We start from the raw sequence: 15819 nt of genomic DNA, 5'->3' as shown, positions 1-15819 counted from the left end.
TTCAAGGTCATCTATTTTGTCCATATTTTATAATCTTATATTTTATATTAAAATTTTTTTCAGCTTGAAACGGAGGCTTTCTACTCGTTCCTCAATTTTGAATGCAAAGAATCGGAGATTGAGTAGTCAGTTTGAAAATTCAGCTTATAAAGGTGATGACGATGATGAAGATGTCATCATCTTAGAAGAAAACAGTACCCCCAAACCTGCAGTAGATCATGATGTTGACATGAAATCAGAACAGGGTCACGTTGAGCAAGGTGGTGTTCAGGTCGAGCTTGTGGGTGACAGTGAACCTTGTGGCCAGACTGGTTCAACAAGCACTTCATCATCCCGATGCGACCAGGGAAATACTGCAGCTACCCAGACTGAAGTACCAAGTTTAGTTGTTAAAAAAGAAGAAACTGTTGAAGACGAGATAGACGTAAGAAATGATGCAGTGATTCTGCCCTCCTGTGTAGAAGCTGAGGCAAAGATACATGAAACCCAGGAAACCACTGATAAATCTGCAGATGATGCAGGCTGCCAATTACAGGAACTGAGAAACCAGCTACTCCTTGTCACCGAGGAAAAAGAGAATTATAAAAGACAGTGTCGTATGTTTACTGATCAAATCAAAGTGTTACAACAGAGGATACTAGAAATGAATGACAAGTATGTTAAGAAAGAAACTTGCCATCAGTCCACTGAAACCGATGCTGTATTTTTACTTGAAAGTATTAATGGCAAATCTGAAAGTCCAGACCGTATGGTATCTCAGTATCAGCAAGCTTTGGAAGAAATAGAAAGGCTGAAAAAACAATGTAGTGCTTTGCAACATGTAAAGGCTGAATGCAGCCAGTGTTCCAATAATGAGAGTAAAAGTGAAATGGATGAGATGGCTGTGCAGCTTGACGATGTGTTTAGACAACTGGACAAATGCAGTATTGAGAGGGACCAGTATAAAAATGAGGTGAGTTATATCATCCAACTTGTAGTCGTGGAGTTCAGGGCCATTTAAACCTTAAGAAGCTGCCAGTTGGCTGGGCGCGGTGGCTCATGCCTGTAATCCCACCACTTGGGGAAGCCAAGGTGGGTGGGTCAGTCACTTGCGGTCAGGAGTTCGAGACCAGCCTGGACAACATGGTGAAACCCCGTTTCTACTAAAAATAGAAAAATTAGCCAGGCGTGGTGGTGGGCGCCTATAGGTCCCAGCTACCTGGGAGGCTGAGGCAGGAGAATCGCTTGAACCCAGGAGGTGGAGGCTGCCATGAGCCAAGATTGCACCACCACATTCCAGCCTGGGCAACAGAGTGAGACTCTGTCTCAAAAAAAAGCTGCCAGTTGCTAGATTGGAATGCTTTTACTTAAAAATAATTCTGTTCTTATCGAGTGTCTGTTATTCTACTGGTTGTCAACTGAGGAGAGGGCCTCTTGGAGGCGTATGGAAATGTGTAGGGGCATTTTTGGTTCTTCCAATGTCTTGAGATGTGCATTCCTGAAAAATATTGGGGGTAGCCAGGTATGGTAAATGTCCTGTTCAGAATACCAATATTAACTTAATACCTCATTAATACAGTTAATTATGTTCTTTTTTGGGCATCAGTTCTACTTTTAAGTATAGTTAATACTTTAGTTATGGAGTCATTCCTTTTTCTAGATTATGTCTTTCAAGATTCCTGAGAGAAATTGACTTATCCCTTTTACAATCTTTGATTAATATACATATATATATATATATATATATATATTTTTTTTTTTTTTTTATTTTTTATTTTTTCTTGAGACTGAATTTCACTCTGTTGCCCAGGCTGGAGTGAGTGCAGTGGCCCGATCTCGGCTTACTGCAACCTCCACCTCCCGAGTTCAAGCGATTCTCCTGCCTCAGCGTCCCGAGTAGCTGAGATTACAGCACACGCCACCACGCCCGGCTAATTTTTGTCTTTTTAGTAGAGACAGGGTTTCACCACGTTGGCCAGGCTGATCTCAAACTCCTGACGTCAAGTGATCCACCCATCTTGGCCTCCCAAAGTGTTGGGATTACAGGCGTGAGCCCCCATGCCTGGCCTGAGTTGCTTATGTGCTGACTGTCAGAACTGAGTCATCTGGCTAAAGGGTGCCTGGGAAATGCAGTCTTTATGCATGGGTTCTTTTACTGAGAAAGAAGGAGAAAAACGATAAATACCAGGAGACAAATGATAAATATCAGTAGCCTCTTCATATGCCCCTACTTCAAATTCAGGTAGGTCCTTTTAAACTATTTTATACATTTTTGTGTGTGAGGCCTTTGAAAGGATTTTCCTGCTAAAAAGAGTTTGGGAACCATGGCGTGGTGCTGTGCTGTCTCTTCCTTGGGAATATTTGCTACTCATGCAAACACTAATCTTGATGTCTTGGCTCAGGAGCTGAATGACAAAATACAGATGCTCCTCAACTTATGAGGTGTCAGTCCTGAAAAACCCATCATAGGTTGGAAACAGCATTAACTCCAACATTCATTTAATTACAGCCAACCTCCCCAAATCTTAGCCTAGCCTAACCTACCTTTAAAGTGCTCAGAACACTTGTATTAGCCTACATTTGGGCAAAATCATCTAACACAAAGTCTGGTTTATCACAACATACTGAGTATATCATGTAATGTATTGAATCTGTGCTGAAAATGAAAAACAGAATGGTTGTATTGGTATGCAAAGTGTGGTTTCTATAGAATGCATATAACTTTCGCACCATCATAAAGTTGGAAAATCATTAAGTCAAACCGTTGTAAGTCAGGGACCATCTGTTTATAAAAAGCATAAACTCACTATTGTAACTTAATTATAAGCTGATGAATATGCAAGAATAAAAAACACTGTGACATTGACATAATTTAGGCATTAGTATCTTGGTTTTTCTGGTTTTTTTGTTTGTTTGTTTTGTTTTGTTTTGTTTTGTTTTGTTTTTTGAGACGGAGCTTCGCTCTTATTGCCCAGGCTGGAGTGCAATGATGCAATCTCAGCTCACTGCAACCTCCACCTCCTGGGTTCAAGCAGTTCTCCTGCCTCAGCCTCCCGAGTAGCTGAGATTACAGGCGCCCGCCATCACACCCAGCTAATGTTGTATTTTTTGTAGAGATGGAGTTTCTCCATTTTGGTCAGGCTGGTCTTAAACTCCTGATCTCAGGTGATCTGCCCACCTCGGCCTCCCAAAGTGCTGGGATTATAGGCGTGAGCCACCATGCCGGGCTGGTTTTTCATTTTCTAGGTACCACTTTTTTTTAAATCAAGTGGTAATATGTTGTATTCTCTCAGTGTAAAAAGATGTAGAAGTGAAGCTGTAAACGAATGAAGCCTTGTTTATAGAAAACTACTGGTTTTTCTTTGTGTATTTGTTTTTTGATAGTTGATAATGTTGTCAAGCAGGTTCTCTATATTTCTTAGCTTGAAATTTCACTTTGCCATTAGTATTTTTAAGTTTTACAGTTATAAAGTTCATTTATATTTTTTGTTAGGTTGAATTGCTGGAAATGGAAAAGTCACAAATCCGTTCACAGTGTGAAGAACTCAAAACTGAAGTCGAACAGTTAAAATCTACAAATCAACAGACGGCAGCAGATGTTTCAACTTCAAGTAACACTGAGGAGTCTGTAAATTATATGGATGGAGAAAGGTAATATTAAATGAGGCGTTTTTGTGGGGCTGCAAGTATGGTTAGGATACTATTTATTTTTATCTGCTAGCACCCATCAAATAGATACTGTTCTGTCAAAAGAAGTTATTGTCTGCTGTGACCCTGGTGTTATGATAGATACAAAAGAAGTGACACTTGATTATCTTTCCTTTCCAGTTTCTGACCGTTTAGGTTGTATTTAAGTGGAGTAGGAATTTAGCAGGAATAAAGCATTTGATTGATCAGAGTGGTTTTAGAATGTTTTTTGAAGGAAAGTAAAAATGGACAAGATATTGAAGAATAGGGGGAATTTGACCATGAGTAGAAGACAGGAGACTTTTACTGAAACTCACTCCTTCAACCTGTTTTTCTTTTACTGTCGTACTTGGTACCATTTGTTTATGGCTTGCTGTCCTTATTTCACTGTATGCTCTCTAATCTTTCAGGAAATCGCAAAATTATTAAAAATTGCCATAGTACAGATGATATTAGGAAGAAGTCCTATTAAACAAGTAGACAGGCCAGGCGTGGTGGCTCACACTTATAATTCTAGCACTTTGGGAGGCTGAGTTAGGCAGATCACCTGAGGTCAGGAGTTCAAGACCAGCCTGGCCAACATGGTGAAACCCTGTCTCTACTAAAAGTACAAAAATTAGCCGGGCATGGCGGCAGGTGCCTGTAGTCCCAGCTACTCAGGAGGCTCAGGCAGGAGAATCGCTTGAACTTAGGAGGTGGAGGTTGCAGTGAGCCGAGATTGTGCCACTGCACTCCAGCCTGAGTGACAGAGCAAGACTCTGTCTCAGAACTAGGTGTGGTGCCTCATGCCTGTAATCCCAGCACTTTGGGAGGCCAAGATGGGTGGATCACTTGAGGTCAGGAGTTCGAGACCAGCCTGACCAACATGGTGAAACCCCATCTCTACTAAAAATACAAAATTAGCTTGGCATGGTGGTGCACACCTGTAATCCCAGCTACTTGGGAGGCTGAGGCAGGAGAATCACTTGAACCTGGGAGAAGGAGGTTGCAGTGAGCCGAGATCGTGCCACCACGCTGTGGCCTTGGCAACAAGAGCAAAACTCCGTCTCAAAAAAAAAAAGCTGGCATGGGAACGATTAAAGGATTATCAAAGGTCTAGTGGACTCTTACCATAAAAGCTCACAAAAAAAAATGCCCAAAATCACATTCTCTGCATTATCAGACTAAGGAAGAACATCTTGATCTCTTCATAGATTTCCACGTGAGAAAAATCAGTATCTAAATTAAATATGGACTTATTATATTATAGTGGAGTAGGGAACAAGAACAACCGTAACACTCATTTTATGTGTTTGCCATAATATTTGAAGCAAAAGCTGCCTTACAGTTTAGGTGTTTATTGCTTAAATACTTTTGGGCATTTTTTAAAAAGTCTAGAATGTTGATATTCATAAACTTGGAAGGCATAATTATCTTAATCTATGATTTCCCAGTGTTTTCAGCAAACCATTGTTCTCTGTAAATGCACGTTAACTTAAGCATGTAATAGGATCAGAGCAGTCCTACAATTATTATTATTATTATTTTTTGGAGACAGAGTCTTGGATCTGATGCCCAGGCTGGAGTGCAGTTGCATAATCTCGGCTCATTGCAACCTCTGCCTCCCAGGTTCAAGCAATTCTCCTGCCTCAGCCTTACCAGTAGCTGGGACTACAGGTGTGCGCCACCACGCCCAGCTACATTTTGTATTTTTAGGGGGAGATGGGGTTTCACCATGTTGATCAGGCTGGTCTTGAACTATTGACCTCAGGTGATCCGCCCACCTCAGCCTCACAAAGTGCTGGGATTACAGGCATGAGCCACTGTGCCCGGTGTAAAAAAAAAGCTTCTTTAACATTGTTTAACACAACGTTTTGCAAGCTTATTTGACCACAGAACCTTTTATTACCTCTTATACAACTATGGATATCTTATAGAACATGTTTTAGATAATTCCGGCTAAGCATGGTGGTTCATGCCTGTAATCCCAGCACTCTGAGGTGGGCAGAATGCTTGATTGAGCCCAGGAGTTTGAGACCAGCCTGGGCAATATAGTGAAACCCCACTGCTACAAATAATAATAATAAAAATTAACCGGGCATGGTGGTGTGCGCCTGTGCTTCCAGCTACTCGGGAGGCTGAGGTGGGAGAATTGCGTGAACCCTGGAGAGCAGTGGTGCCATCTCAGCTCACTGCAGCCTTGACCTCCTGGGCTCAGGTGATCCCCCACCTCACCCTCTTGAGAAGCTGAGACTACAGGTGCTGTCACCAAGCCCGGCTAATATTTTGTGTTTTTAGTAGAGTCAGGGTTTCACCATGTTGGCCAGGCTGGTCTCGAACTCCTGGGCTCCAGCGATCTCCCTCCTTGGCTTCACAAATGCTGGGAATACAGGCATGAGCAAGTGCACCTAACTGATAAAAGTGAATTATTAAAGTAAATTGAGTTCTCTAGGGGAGGTTTTGCTTTTCTTTTTGTTTAATTGTATATTATTCTACAGAGATTTGATTTTGATATTTTACTTTTTAAGGTCTACATGAATCTTAACTTGTAATGCTCATCTAATAAGTTACATATTTGTATTTGCAGCCTCAAACTCCGATCTCTTCGAGTTAACGTAGGACAACTGCTGGCTATGATTGTGCCTGATCTTGATCTTCAGCAAGTGAATTATGATGTTGATGTAGTTGATGAGATTTTAGGACAAGTTGTTGAACAAATGAGTGAAATCAGTAGTACTTAAAGTATATGTTATGTAAGATAAGAAAATATTTGCCCAATTCTTTTGGTTGTACAGCTTTCAAAATATAATTAATTTTGTTTTATTGATATGATAGGCAACAGACTGAAAACCATAATCTTTACTGTATTCTATGCATTCAAATGTGGTCACAAATATTGTGGACACATTATCTTCTGTTTTGAAATACCTGTGAATTGTTGGCATTGAGCAGCTGAAGCTAACTCATGACTCTGTTTTGAATGTAAATATTTGTAATTAAGCCTGCACATATTTTTTTATTGCCCTAGAGTACTTAAGTGTTTTTCACCAAGAGCTTTTCAGGTTGCCCCTAAGCTTTGTGCAATTTTTTCTGGTTCCCCAAAGTGTATTTTTCTCTAAGTCGAGGGCTATGCCATAATACAAATGGAAATGTTACCTTTGATTTTCTTATAAAGGAGTTTAAATAGGATTTTTAAATAATGTAGTAACACTCCTGATACAACTGTGGTTATAAGTGAATTGAGCATTAATGTTTCTTTTGTATAAATTCCTATCATGAAATATTTTATTCATGAAAATAAGGTAAGCAAAAACCAACTCCATTTTGCCAGAATTTTCTTGTGCTGAGATTGCCAATCACGGTTAAACACAAAGTGTTTTTATAGAACGAAGAAACAATCTTTAACCGAAAAAAGGTATTGAAATATTAAATGGCCACCAAGTTTACTTTGAAGCCCATTTTTGGCTGTTTTAGTCAGCATGAAGTGGGCATGATGATTTTTTAATATTTCTTTTTGTGAAATTTCCTGTACAGCCTTTTGTAGGATTACTACAGGTTAATGTGAGTTGAGGAAGACAGTCTTTCTCAAACAATACTACATACCTTTTATTATATTACAAACCTAAGTGTTTTATATCCTGGAGTCAAGGAACAAATTTCCTTAGGATTATAGTATTACATGCCATAAAATTCTATGCTTTATTGATCCCATGTTTTGTGCAATTTTAAAGAGATGGCTTTCTAATAAGTATAAACTATGTATATATAAGAACCATATTTTCCACAACTAAAATGTGCATTATTTTTTCCAAAGTTTTATCATTGCTATTTATTTTTACCTTTGTTTTTGAACATTCAATCCGTTCATTTTGTATGTATGTTTAATACGTGTCAGTCATATACAGTATTGGATTTTTACTGTATAGTAATTCTGGAAAGAGCAAATAAATGAAGATTGTTTTTATTTGCCTGATAGAGTAATTGAAAGTGTATTTTTGGTATGAAGCTGGTTTTCTGTCACAATTGTAATTTCCCAAATTTTAAAATATCTTGTAATAAAATAAAAATATATGATGGCTAACTGTTCAAATGCTACTTTTAAAGACTTAATATTAACCTCAAATTATTTTAAAACTAAAAATGTATTCATTAGACCCTCAACTTGAGCTCATTTTAACTACTTTAATTGCAGGTTATTTTTTGAAGACTGTTTCCATTAAGACTGAGGCTGAGCTCCTCTTTCCTCAGAGTATGTGTATTCTGTTTTCAAAAGCCTTTTCTCAGCCTGGCACGGTGGCTCACGCCTGTAATCCCAGCACTTTGGGAGGCCGAGGCGGGCGGATCACCTGAGGTCGGGAGTTCCAGACCAGCCTGACTAACATGGAGAAATGCCATCTCTGCTAAAAATACAAAATTAGCCGGGCGTGGTGACGCATGCCTGTAATCCCAGCTACTCGGGAGGCTGAGGCAGGAGAATCACTTGAACCTGGGAGGTGGAGGTTGCAGTAAGCCGAGATTACACCATTGCACTCCAGGCCTGGGCAACAAGTGTGAAACTGTCTCAAAAAAAAAAAAAAAAAAGACTTTTCTTTGTATAAATCATTTACTCTAGAGAAACCTTGCCTAAATAATAGCAGCTATGTAAATCATGTGTAAGTTTTGTGAATATCTAACTCATGCAGTGATTCTTTTTGCAGGTTGCTATTTTTCCCTTCCTTTTGGCCAGCTTCTGTATGTATTCTTGCAAAAATATTTCCTGTAGCTATCTGGCTTGATGGGAAAATTAATCATGGGATTAGTAAGAGAAACTTGCTTGCTAAATTGATTCTTTGGAACCACTTAGATATTTTTTGCTCTTTTTGAAGATATTGAAGTATTGCCAAGATATGAGACTTCGAAAATGTGGCTAACAGTTTCAGACAGAACAACTGTTGTTTAACAGAACAATGTGGCCTTTCATGATGTATGTACCTTTCTCATTTGTTGCGTGTGGGGGACAGTATTGCTTCAACTAACGTTTATTACTTTAAAACACGAAAGGTATGAGGAAGTAAACCAAAACAGTCCACAGTCTTCAAACAGGACCTAGGGTGGCAAAATCAGTGAAAGCTGAGTGAGCACACAGAGCAGGAGGGCATGGCACCTTTGGGCCTCAAATTCTTCATGTTGCAGGTCCAGTTGGTGACGCTGCCTGTGATCTCAGATGCTTGATTCTTGCTGTCACATAAGACCTCTTAAACTTGGGTCATACATCATTGAGGAATCATTTAAGTTCTCACCTCTGGCTGCATAGTAGAATTACTTGGGGAGTTTTTTAAACTCCCAGTCAGGCTGCACCTCACGTTAATTAAGTCAGTGTCCTTGGGGTTAGACCCAGATAACAGTATTTTTCAAGGCCTCCCGGGTTAATTCCAGTGCACCGTCAGAGCCAAGTACTGTGGAGCTGTGTCTTCTGTTGAATATTTATAAATGTTGAACTTGAGTGGTTTATGAAACAAACGGGATTAGCATATCCACTTTCTCACTGGGGCAAGCAGGGGGAGGGAGGGGAAGCAGAGCGGTGCCCCTGGTAGAGATGTAAATGAACAGTGAAAAGACTTTCTCCACGGCCTCTAAAGGTAACCACTATTGGCTTTTGTGTGCATACATGCACACATTCATGTGTATGTATTTTATTTACATTAGATTGCATATATTTGTATCGATATTTAGACAATGGGATTATACCATATAATTCATAACTAAACATTTCCATATCATTCTTTCAAAAGGCTTAAGTAACATTTCATCATAGGAATGTGCTCCTAATGGTTACTTACTTACATACTTTTCGTTAGAAAGAATATACTGGCTGGGCGCAGTGGCTCATGCCTGTAATCCCAGCACTTCGGGAGGCCAAGGTGGGTGGATCATGAGGTCATGAGATTGAGACCATCCTGGCCAACGTGGTAAAACCCCATCTCTACTAAAAATGCAAAAATTAGCTGGGCGTGGTGGTGGGCTCCTGTAATCCCAGCTACTTGGGAGGCTGAGGCAGGAGAATCACTTAACGCCAGGAGGCAGAGGTTGCAGTGAGCCGAGATCACACCACTGTACTCCAGACTGGCGACAGAGCGAGACTCCATCTCAAAAAAAAAAAAGTGTACTGTGAAGATTAATACATACCACACATGATTCTCCGATTACATCCAGAGTGTAAATTGTTAACAGTGAATATTGATAGGTCAAAGAATGTATGCCATGTACATTTAAATATTGCCATCCAAAAAAAGTTGCAGAAATTTATACTTATGACGAGTAATAAATATGAGTGTTTTCCTCAAAGTCTCTCAAACTTACTTTTGCTAATTTGATATGTGAAAATATGACAGCTGACATTTGTCTCAGTCCTTATGTTGGCCATTTTAATTTTCTGTGTTCTATACGTGTTCTTTGTCTATTCTTTTCTACTGGGTTCTTGTCTTCTTGCTGTAAAGAAGCTGAAAGCTTGTGTTAATTTGGCCACACACCACCCAAAAACTGCCCAGACACACTACCCATTTCTTCCTATTTCAGAAAGTCCACAGTAGGTTGTCTTTTTTTTTTTTTTTTTTTTTGAGACAGGGTTTCATTCTGTTGCCCAGGCTAGAGTGCAGTGGTGTGATCATGGCTTACTGCAGCCTCAACCTCCAAGGCCCAAATGCTCCTCCTGCCTCAGCCTCCCGAGTAGCTGGCACTAGAGGCGTGCACCACCATGCCCAGCTAATTTTTCTATTTTTTGTAGAGACAGGGTTTCGCCATGTTGCCCAGGCTGGTCTCAAGCTCCTGGACTCAAGCAATCCACCCTTCTGGGCCTCCCAAATTGTTGGGATTACAGGCATTTGAGCCACCGCACCTGATTGGTTAAGTCCTATTTTGTGCAGTGTCTCGTAAATGGGGACTCACTGAAGTGGCTTGAAAATCTAAATAGAATCCTATCTGCATTAATGTTGGTCACAGCTCACAAAATGAATGCTATTAATATCTGACTGGCGTAGAGGAAAAAATAAATGTGTTGCTTTTTAGAATTGTTTATTGATCACAGAGTTAACTTTCATATACTAGCCTATAGGAAGAAAGTCTGGTTAAGAGTTAACAATAAACCTTTTAGAGCCACAGTTTCTTAAGAGAGTCATCAGGACTCAATGTCTTGGTAACAAGACAGAATAAATTTAAATTTGAATATAAAGGACTTTTACCCCAACCTGGCTAACAATGTTTAGGTTATGTATGTGCTTGATAATGTGAATATCTAGAGTTTGGCTGTAGTTTTTTTTTTTTTTTTTTTTTTGACAAGGTATCATTCTGTTGCCCAGGCTGGAGTGCAGTGGCATGATCATAGTTCACTGCAGCCTCAACCTCTCAGGCTCAAGTGATCCTCCCACCTCAGCCCCCACGAGTAGCAGGAACTACAGGCACATGCCACTGTGCCCAGCTAATTTTTGAATATTTTGTAGAGACTGGATTTGCCATGTTGCCCAGGCTGCTCCAACTTCTGGCCGGAAGCAATCTGCCCGCTTCGGCCTCCCAAAATGCTGGGATTACAGGCGTGAGCCATCACGACCAGCTGGCTGTATCTTCATAACAAAATGTAATGGTGTTTTATATTCACAAAGGAGTCAAGTCTTCCTAACCTCCCATGGGGTTCCTGTTGGAAGTGAGGCTCTTGGTTTGTACTGTGATCTGAACAAAGACTGAATTAAGGTAATTTGAGTATAGAATTTTTTTTATTCTAGGCAATTGTCCCTTGTTTTGTGACTCCCTTGGTGGGAATCTCTCTCAAAATGTGATATTCATGGAGGCAATTGAGGTACCAGCAAGCTTGTCCAACCCGCCTTGCTTGGTTGATTTTTTTTATTTTTGTTTTTCCCCAGGCTGGTCTCAAGAACTTCTGGGCTCAAGGGATCTGCTCACCTTGGCCTCCCAAAGTGTTGGGATTACAGGCATGAACCACTGCTTCTGGCCTTAAAAAAATATGTATTTTTTGAGACAGGCTCTTGCTTTGTCACCCAGGCTGGAGTAGTAGTGGCGTGATCACGGCTCACTACAGCCGCAACCTCCCGGGCTCAGGTGATCCTCCCATCTCAGCCTCCTGAGTAGCCAGGACCACAGGCACACACCACTATGCCCAGCTAATTTTCGTATTTTTTGTGGAGATAGATTTTTGACTTGTTGCCCAGGCTGGTCTCAAATTCCTGGGCTCAAGCAATGCACTCTCCCACCTCTTAACCTCCTAAAGTGCGGGGATTACAGGAATGAGCCCTAATTTATGGTTTTGGTTTTTTTTGTTTGTTTTTCTGTACTCTGTATACTCCAGGGTATTTCAGATGTAAGGTGTTTCAATTCATCTAATAAATTTCCTGGTCTAGACTTGGTGACAGCCATTTCTCCAAAAGCTCTGCTTCATTTTGGGAAATGCTATTTGAAGATCATAATCTAGGCATAGATATAGTCATTGTTTCTAGTTAGGCCATTTCTTTTTCTTCCTTTTTTTTTTTTGAGATAGGTCTTGCTCTGTTGCCCAGACTGGAGTACAATGGCATAGTCATAGCTCATTATAGCCTAAAACTCCTGGGCTCAAGTGCTTCGCCTTCCTCAGCCTCCCAAGTAACTGGGACTATAGGTGCATGCCACCATACCTGGCTGATTTTTTTTTTTCTAGATACAGAGTTTTGCTACGTTGCCCACACTGGTCTTGAACTCCTGGGCTCAAGTGATCCTCCTGCTTCAGCCTCCCAAAGTGTTGGTATTACAGGCATAAGCCACTGTGCCTGATCTAGTTTGGGCATTTCTAGGCCTTTTTAGTGGACTGAACTAAAAGAGACTATAAATATAGTCTCTTCTGCTGAAAATCTGGGTTCCTAACCACATTAAGTATTTGCTCTTCCCAATGTATACATAAATACATAGGTATGCATATATGTAACAATACCAATATTTTTTAGCCATAGTATGACTGAAGGTAAGCTTTCTTTGGGGTAGTATAAAATTTCTGTGTTTGCCAATCACTTGAAATAATAACTCCTTCTTGTGTGCATCACACACATCCATGTTGCTGCCTGTGTCAGTCAGTGTAGAGTTCTCCAGAAAAACAGAGCCCAATATGATAGATGCAAGAGATTGATCAGGAGGAGTGGCTTAAGTGGTTATGGAGGCTGAGAAGTCCGATGATCTGCTGTCTGCAAGATGGAGACCCAAGAAAGCTAGTGGTATATCTTAGTCCCACTCCAAAGCCCTGAGAACCAGGGACACCAATGGCCTAAGTCCTGGAGTCGAAAGGCCTGAGAACCAGGAGCTCTGATGTCTGAGGGTGGAAGAGGATGTCCCAACTCAAGAAGAGACAGAATTTGCCCTTCCTGTACTTTTTGTTCTTTTCAGACTCAACAGGTTGGATGATGCCCCTGATACTGCCCAGGTTGGTGAGGGAGGGTCTTCTGTACTCATTCTACTGATTCAAATGCTAAAGTCTTCCAGAAGCACCCTCATAGTCAGAAATAATGTTGACCATCTATCGGGTATGTCTTAGCCCAGGCAAACTGACGCATAAAATTAGCTATCACAGTCAGTATTTCTTTTGGATTACTGAGTAGAATACCGTGGTATGAATATGGCACAGTCTGATTACCTTTTCTCCTGTGGGTGGACATTTGGTGTCTTTCCAGTTTGGGGCTATTAGGAATAATGATTCTTGTATGAGTTTGCTTTTGTTTTCCTGATATATATGCCAAGGAGTGGAATTGTTGAGTCATGGGGTAGGCATATCATTAAATTTATTAGACACTGCTAAACAGTTTTCTAAAGTATTTACATCAGTTTACACTTCCACCATTAGTGTGCCAGAGGTCCTGTTGTTCTCAATCTCCTGTATTGATTTCTGTCATTTCTCCTATTTTTCTTTTTTTTTTTTTCTCAGACTGAGTCTGTTTCTATCGCCCAGACTGGAATGCAGTGGTGTGATCATGGCTCCCTGCAACCTCCGCCTTCTGGGTTCAAGTGATTCTAGTGCCTCAGCCTCCGAGTAGCTGAGATTAAAGGCGCCACCATGCCTGGCTATTATTATTATTATTTATTTATTTTATTTTTTTTGAGATGGAGTTCTGCTCTTGTCGCCCAGGCTGGAGTGCAATGGTGCAATCTCGGCTCACTGCAATCTCCGCCTCCCAGGTTGAAATGATTCTCTGGCCTCCCTCCTGAGTAGCTGGGATTACAGGTGCCTGCCACCGTACCTGACCTATTTTTTCTATTTTTAGTAGAGATGGGGTTTCACCACGTTGGCCAGGCTGGTCTCAAATTCCTGACCTCAAGTGATCCGCCCGCTTCAGCCTCCCAGAGTGCTGCGATTACAGGCGTGAGCCACTACGCCTGGCTTCTCCTAGTTTTCTTATTCTGATATTTTCTCAACATTTTTTTCCAACCCTGTACTGAACTTTGTATTTCTGTTATCAAAGCTTTTTTTTTTTTTTTTTTTTTTTTTGAGACAGAATCTCACTCCGTCGCCCAGGCTGGAGTGCAGTGGTGCCATCTCAGCTCACTGCAACCTCCGAGTCCCGGGTTGAAGCGATTCTCTTGCCTCAGCCTTCCGAGTATCCTGAGTAGCTGGGATTACAGGCACACACTACCACTCTGTATAGTTTTTGTATTTTTATGGAGAAGGGGTTTTGCCATGTTGGCCAGGCTGGTCTGGAACTCCTAGCCTCAAGCAATCTGCCTGCTTTGGCCTCCCAAAGTGTTGGGATTATAGATGTGAGCCACCATGCCCGGCTCAGATTTTGATTTTAGAATGTTCACACTTACAAATGCAAATTAAAATGCGTTGAGAAGTTTTTTTCGAAGCTGAGTTAAGAGTTAGTCCCTTTATATCAATTTTCGTTATTAAAAAATTGTCAGGAACCAAATAACATTGGTCCCCTTAAATTGAGGCAGTTCTGCTCAAAATGGATGCTTGGGGCCCAAGCTGAACGTCAGTGGTTGTTGAGGAATCTAGTTAGAATTGCGTTATAGGAATTCCTTTTTTTTTTTTTTCTGAGACAGAGTCTCGCTCTCTCCCCCACGCTGGAGTGCAGTGGCACGATCTCGGCTCACTGCAAGCCCCACCTCCCGGATTCACGCCATTCTCCTGCCTCAGCCTCCCGAGTAGCTGGGACTACAGGTGCCCGCCACCACGTCCAGCTAATTTTTTGTATTTTTAGTAGAGACGGGGTTTCACCATGTAAGCCAGGATGGCCTCCATCTCCTGACTTCGTGATCCGCCTGCCTCGGCCTCCTAAAGTGCTGGGATTACAGGCATGAACCACTGTGCCCAGCAGGAATTCTTTATTCCAACATTTGTGGTGCAAACTTTGAGGTTTTGAGCAAATACTTTTTTTTTTTTTTTTTGAGACGGAGTCCCGCTCTGCCGCCCAGGCTGGAGTGCAGTGGCGCGATCTCGGCTCACTGCAAGCTCCGCCTCCCGGGTTCACGCCATTCTCCTGCCTCAGCCTCTCCGAGTAGCTGGGACTACAGGCGCCCGCCAGCACGCCCGGCTAATTTTTTGTATTTTTAGTAGAGACGGGGTTTCACCGTGGTCTTGATCTTCTGACCTCGTGATTCGCCCGCCTCGGCCTCCCAAAGTGCTGGGATTACAAGCGTGAGCCACCGCGCCCGGCTACTTTTTTTTTTTTTTTGAGAAAATATTTGACAGCCCAGGGCCTCTCTCTAGAGCCGCATCCCCTGCCCGTGTTGGCTCTTCAAGTTGGCACTGAAGTCAATCTCTAAAATGTTCGCCAAGAAAGCCAACTCCTTCATGTACTTTTAGTACTTAAAACATGTGTTTTTATCTTTTAAATCCACAGTTCAGAGTCGTGACACTTCAAGAGGTGGGCAGATTATTCATTTGTGAATGAACAGCATTTATGAGAAATTTGGAGAAATTTGATGTTTGAGAGACACGAAGAATCCCGAGCTTTCCAAAACAGACTGATGATCACACTCACCGGGGAGTTTATGAAAATGCAAGCCCCTCGAGCACGGGCCTCTGCTGGATGTTCGGAATCATGGGGCTGGGTAGGGCCAGGAATCTGTACTTTTAGAACAGCCAGATTATCTAAAGTATATAGTCATTTCCAGTCCAAGCTCTGTAAATCCTGGAGAGAAAAATCTAAAAACTGCATATCCGGA

At 41.4% G+C, this 15819-nt stretch overlaps 1 protein-coding gene across 4 annotated transcripts in view; it reads left to right on the top strand.

The window, feature by feature from the left end:
- The window catches only part of MORC3 (MORC family CW-type zinc finger 3), a 57194-nt gene extending 49468 nt beyond the window's left edge, over positions 1–7726 (top strand). For all 4 annotated transcript variants that reach the window (XM_055279642.2, XM_063639268.1, XM_063639265.1 and 1 more), the window contains 3 exons: positions 64–952; positions 3473–3630; positions 6233–7726. In XM_055279642.2, coding sequence (XP_055135617.2) covers positions 64–952; positions 3473–3630; positions 6233–6386 — 1201 coding nt within the window. In that variant the 3' untranslated portion in view covers positions 6387–7726. The remainder of the gene's footprint in view (positions 1–63; positions 953–3472; positions 3631–6232) is intronic.
- The last annotated feature ends 8093 nt before the right edge of the window (positions 7727–15819 follow it).

This window comes from Symphalangus syndactylus, chromosome 5 (assembly GCF_028878055.3).
Source record: "Symphalangus syndactylus isolate Jambi chromosome 5, NHGRI_mSymSyn1-v2.1_pri, whole genome shotgun sequence".
NCBI lineage: Eukaryota > Metazoa > Chordata > Mammalia > Primates > Hylobatidae > Symphalangus > Symphalangus syndactylus.
The sequence above is the reverse complement of the archived record's forward strand: the minus strand, read 5'-3'. Positions and strand labels throughout refer to the sequence as shown.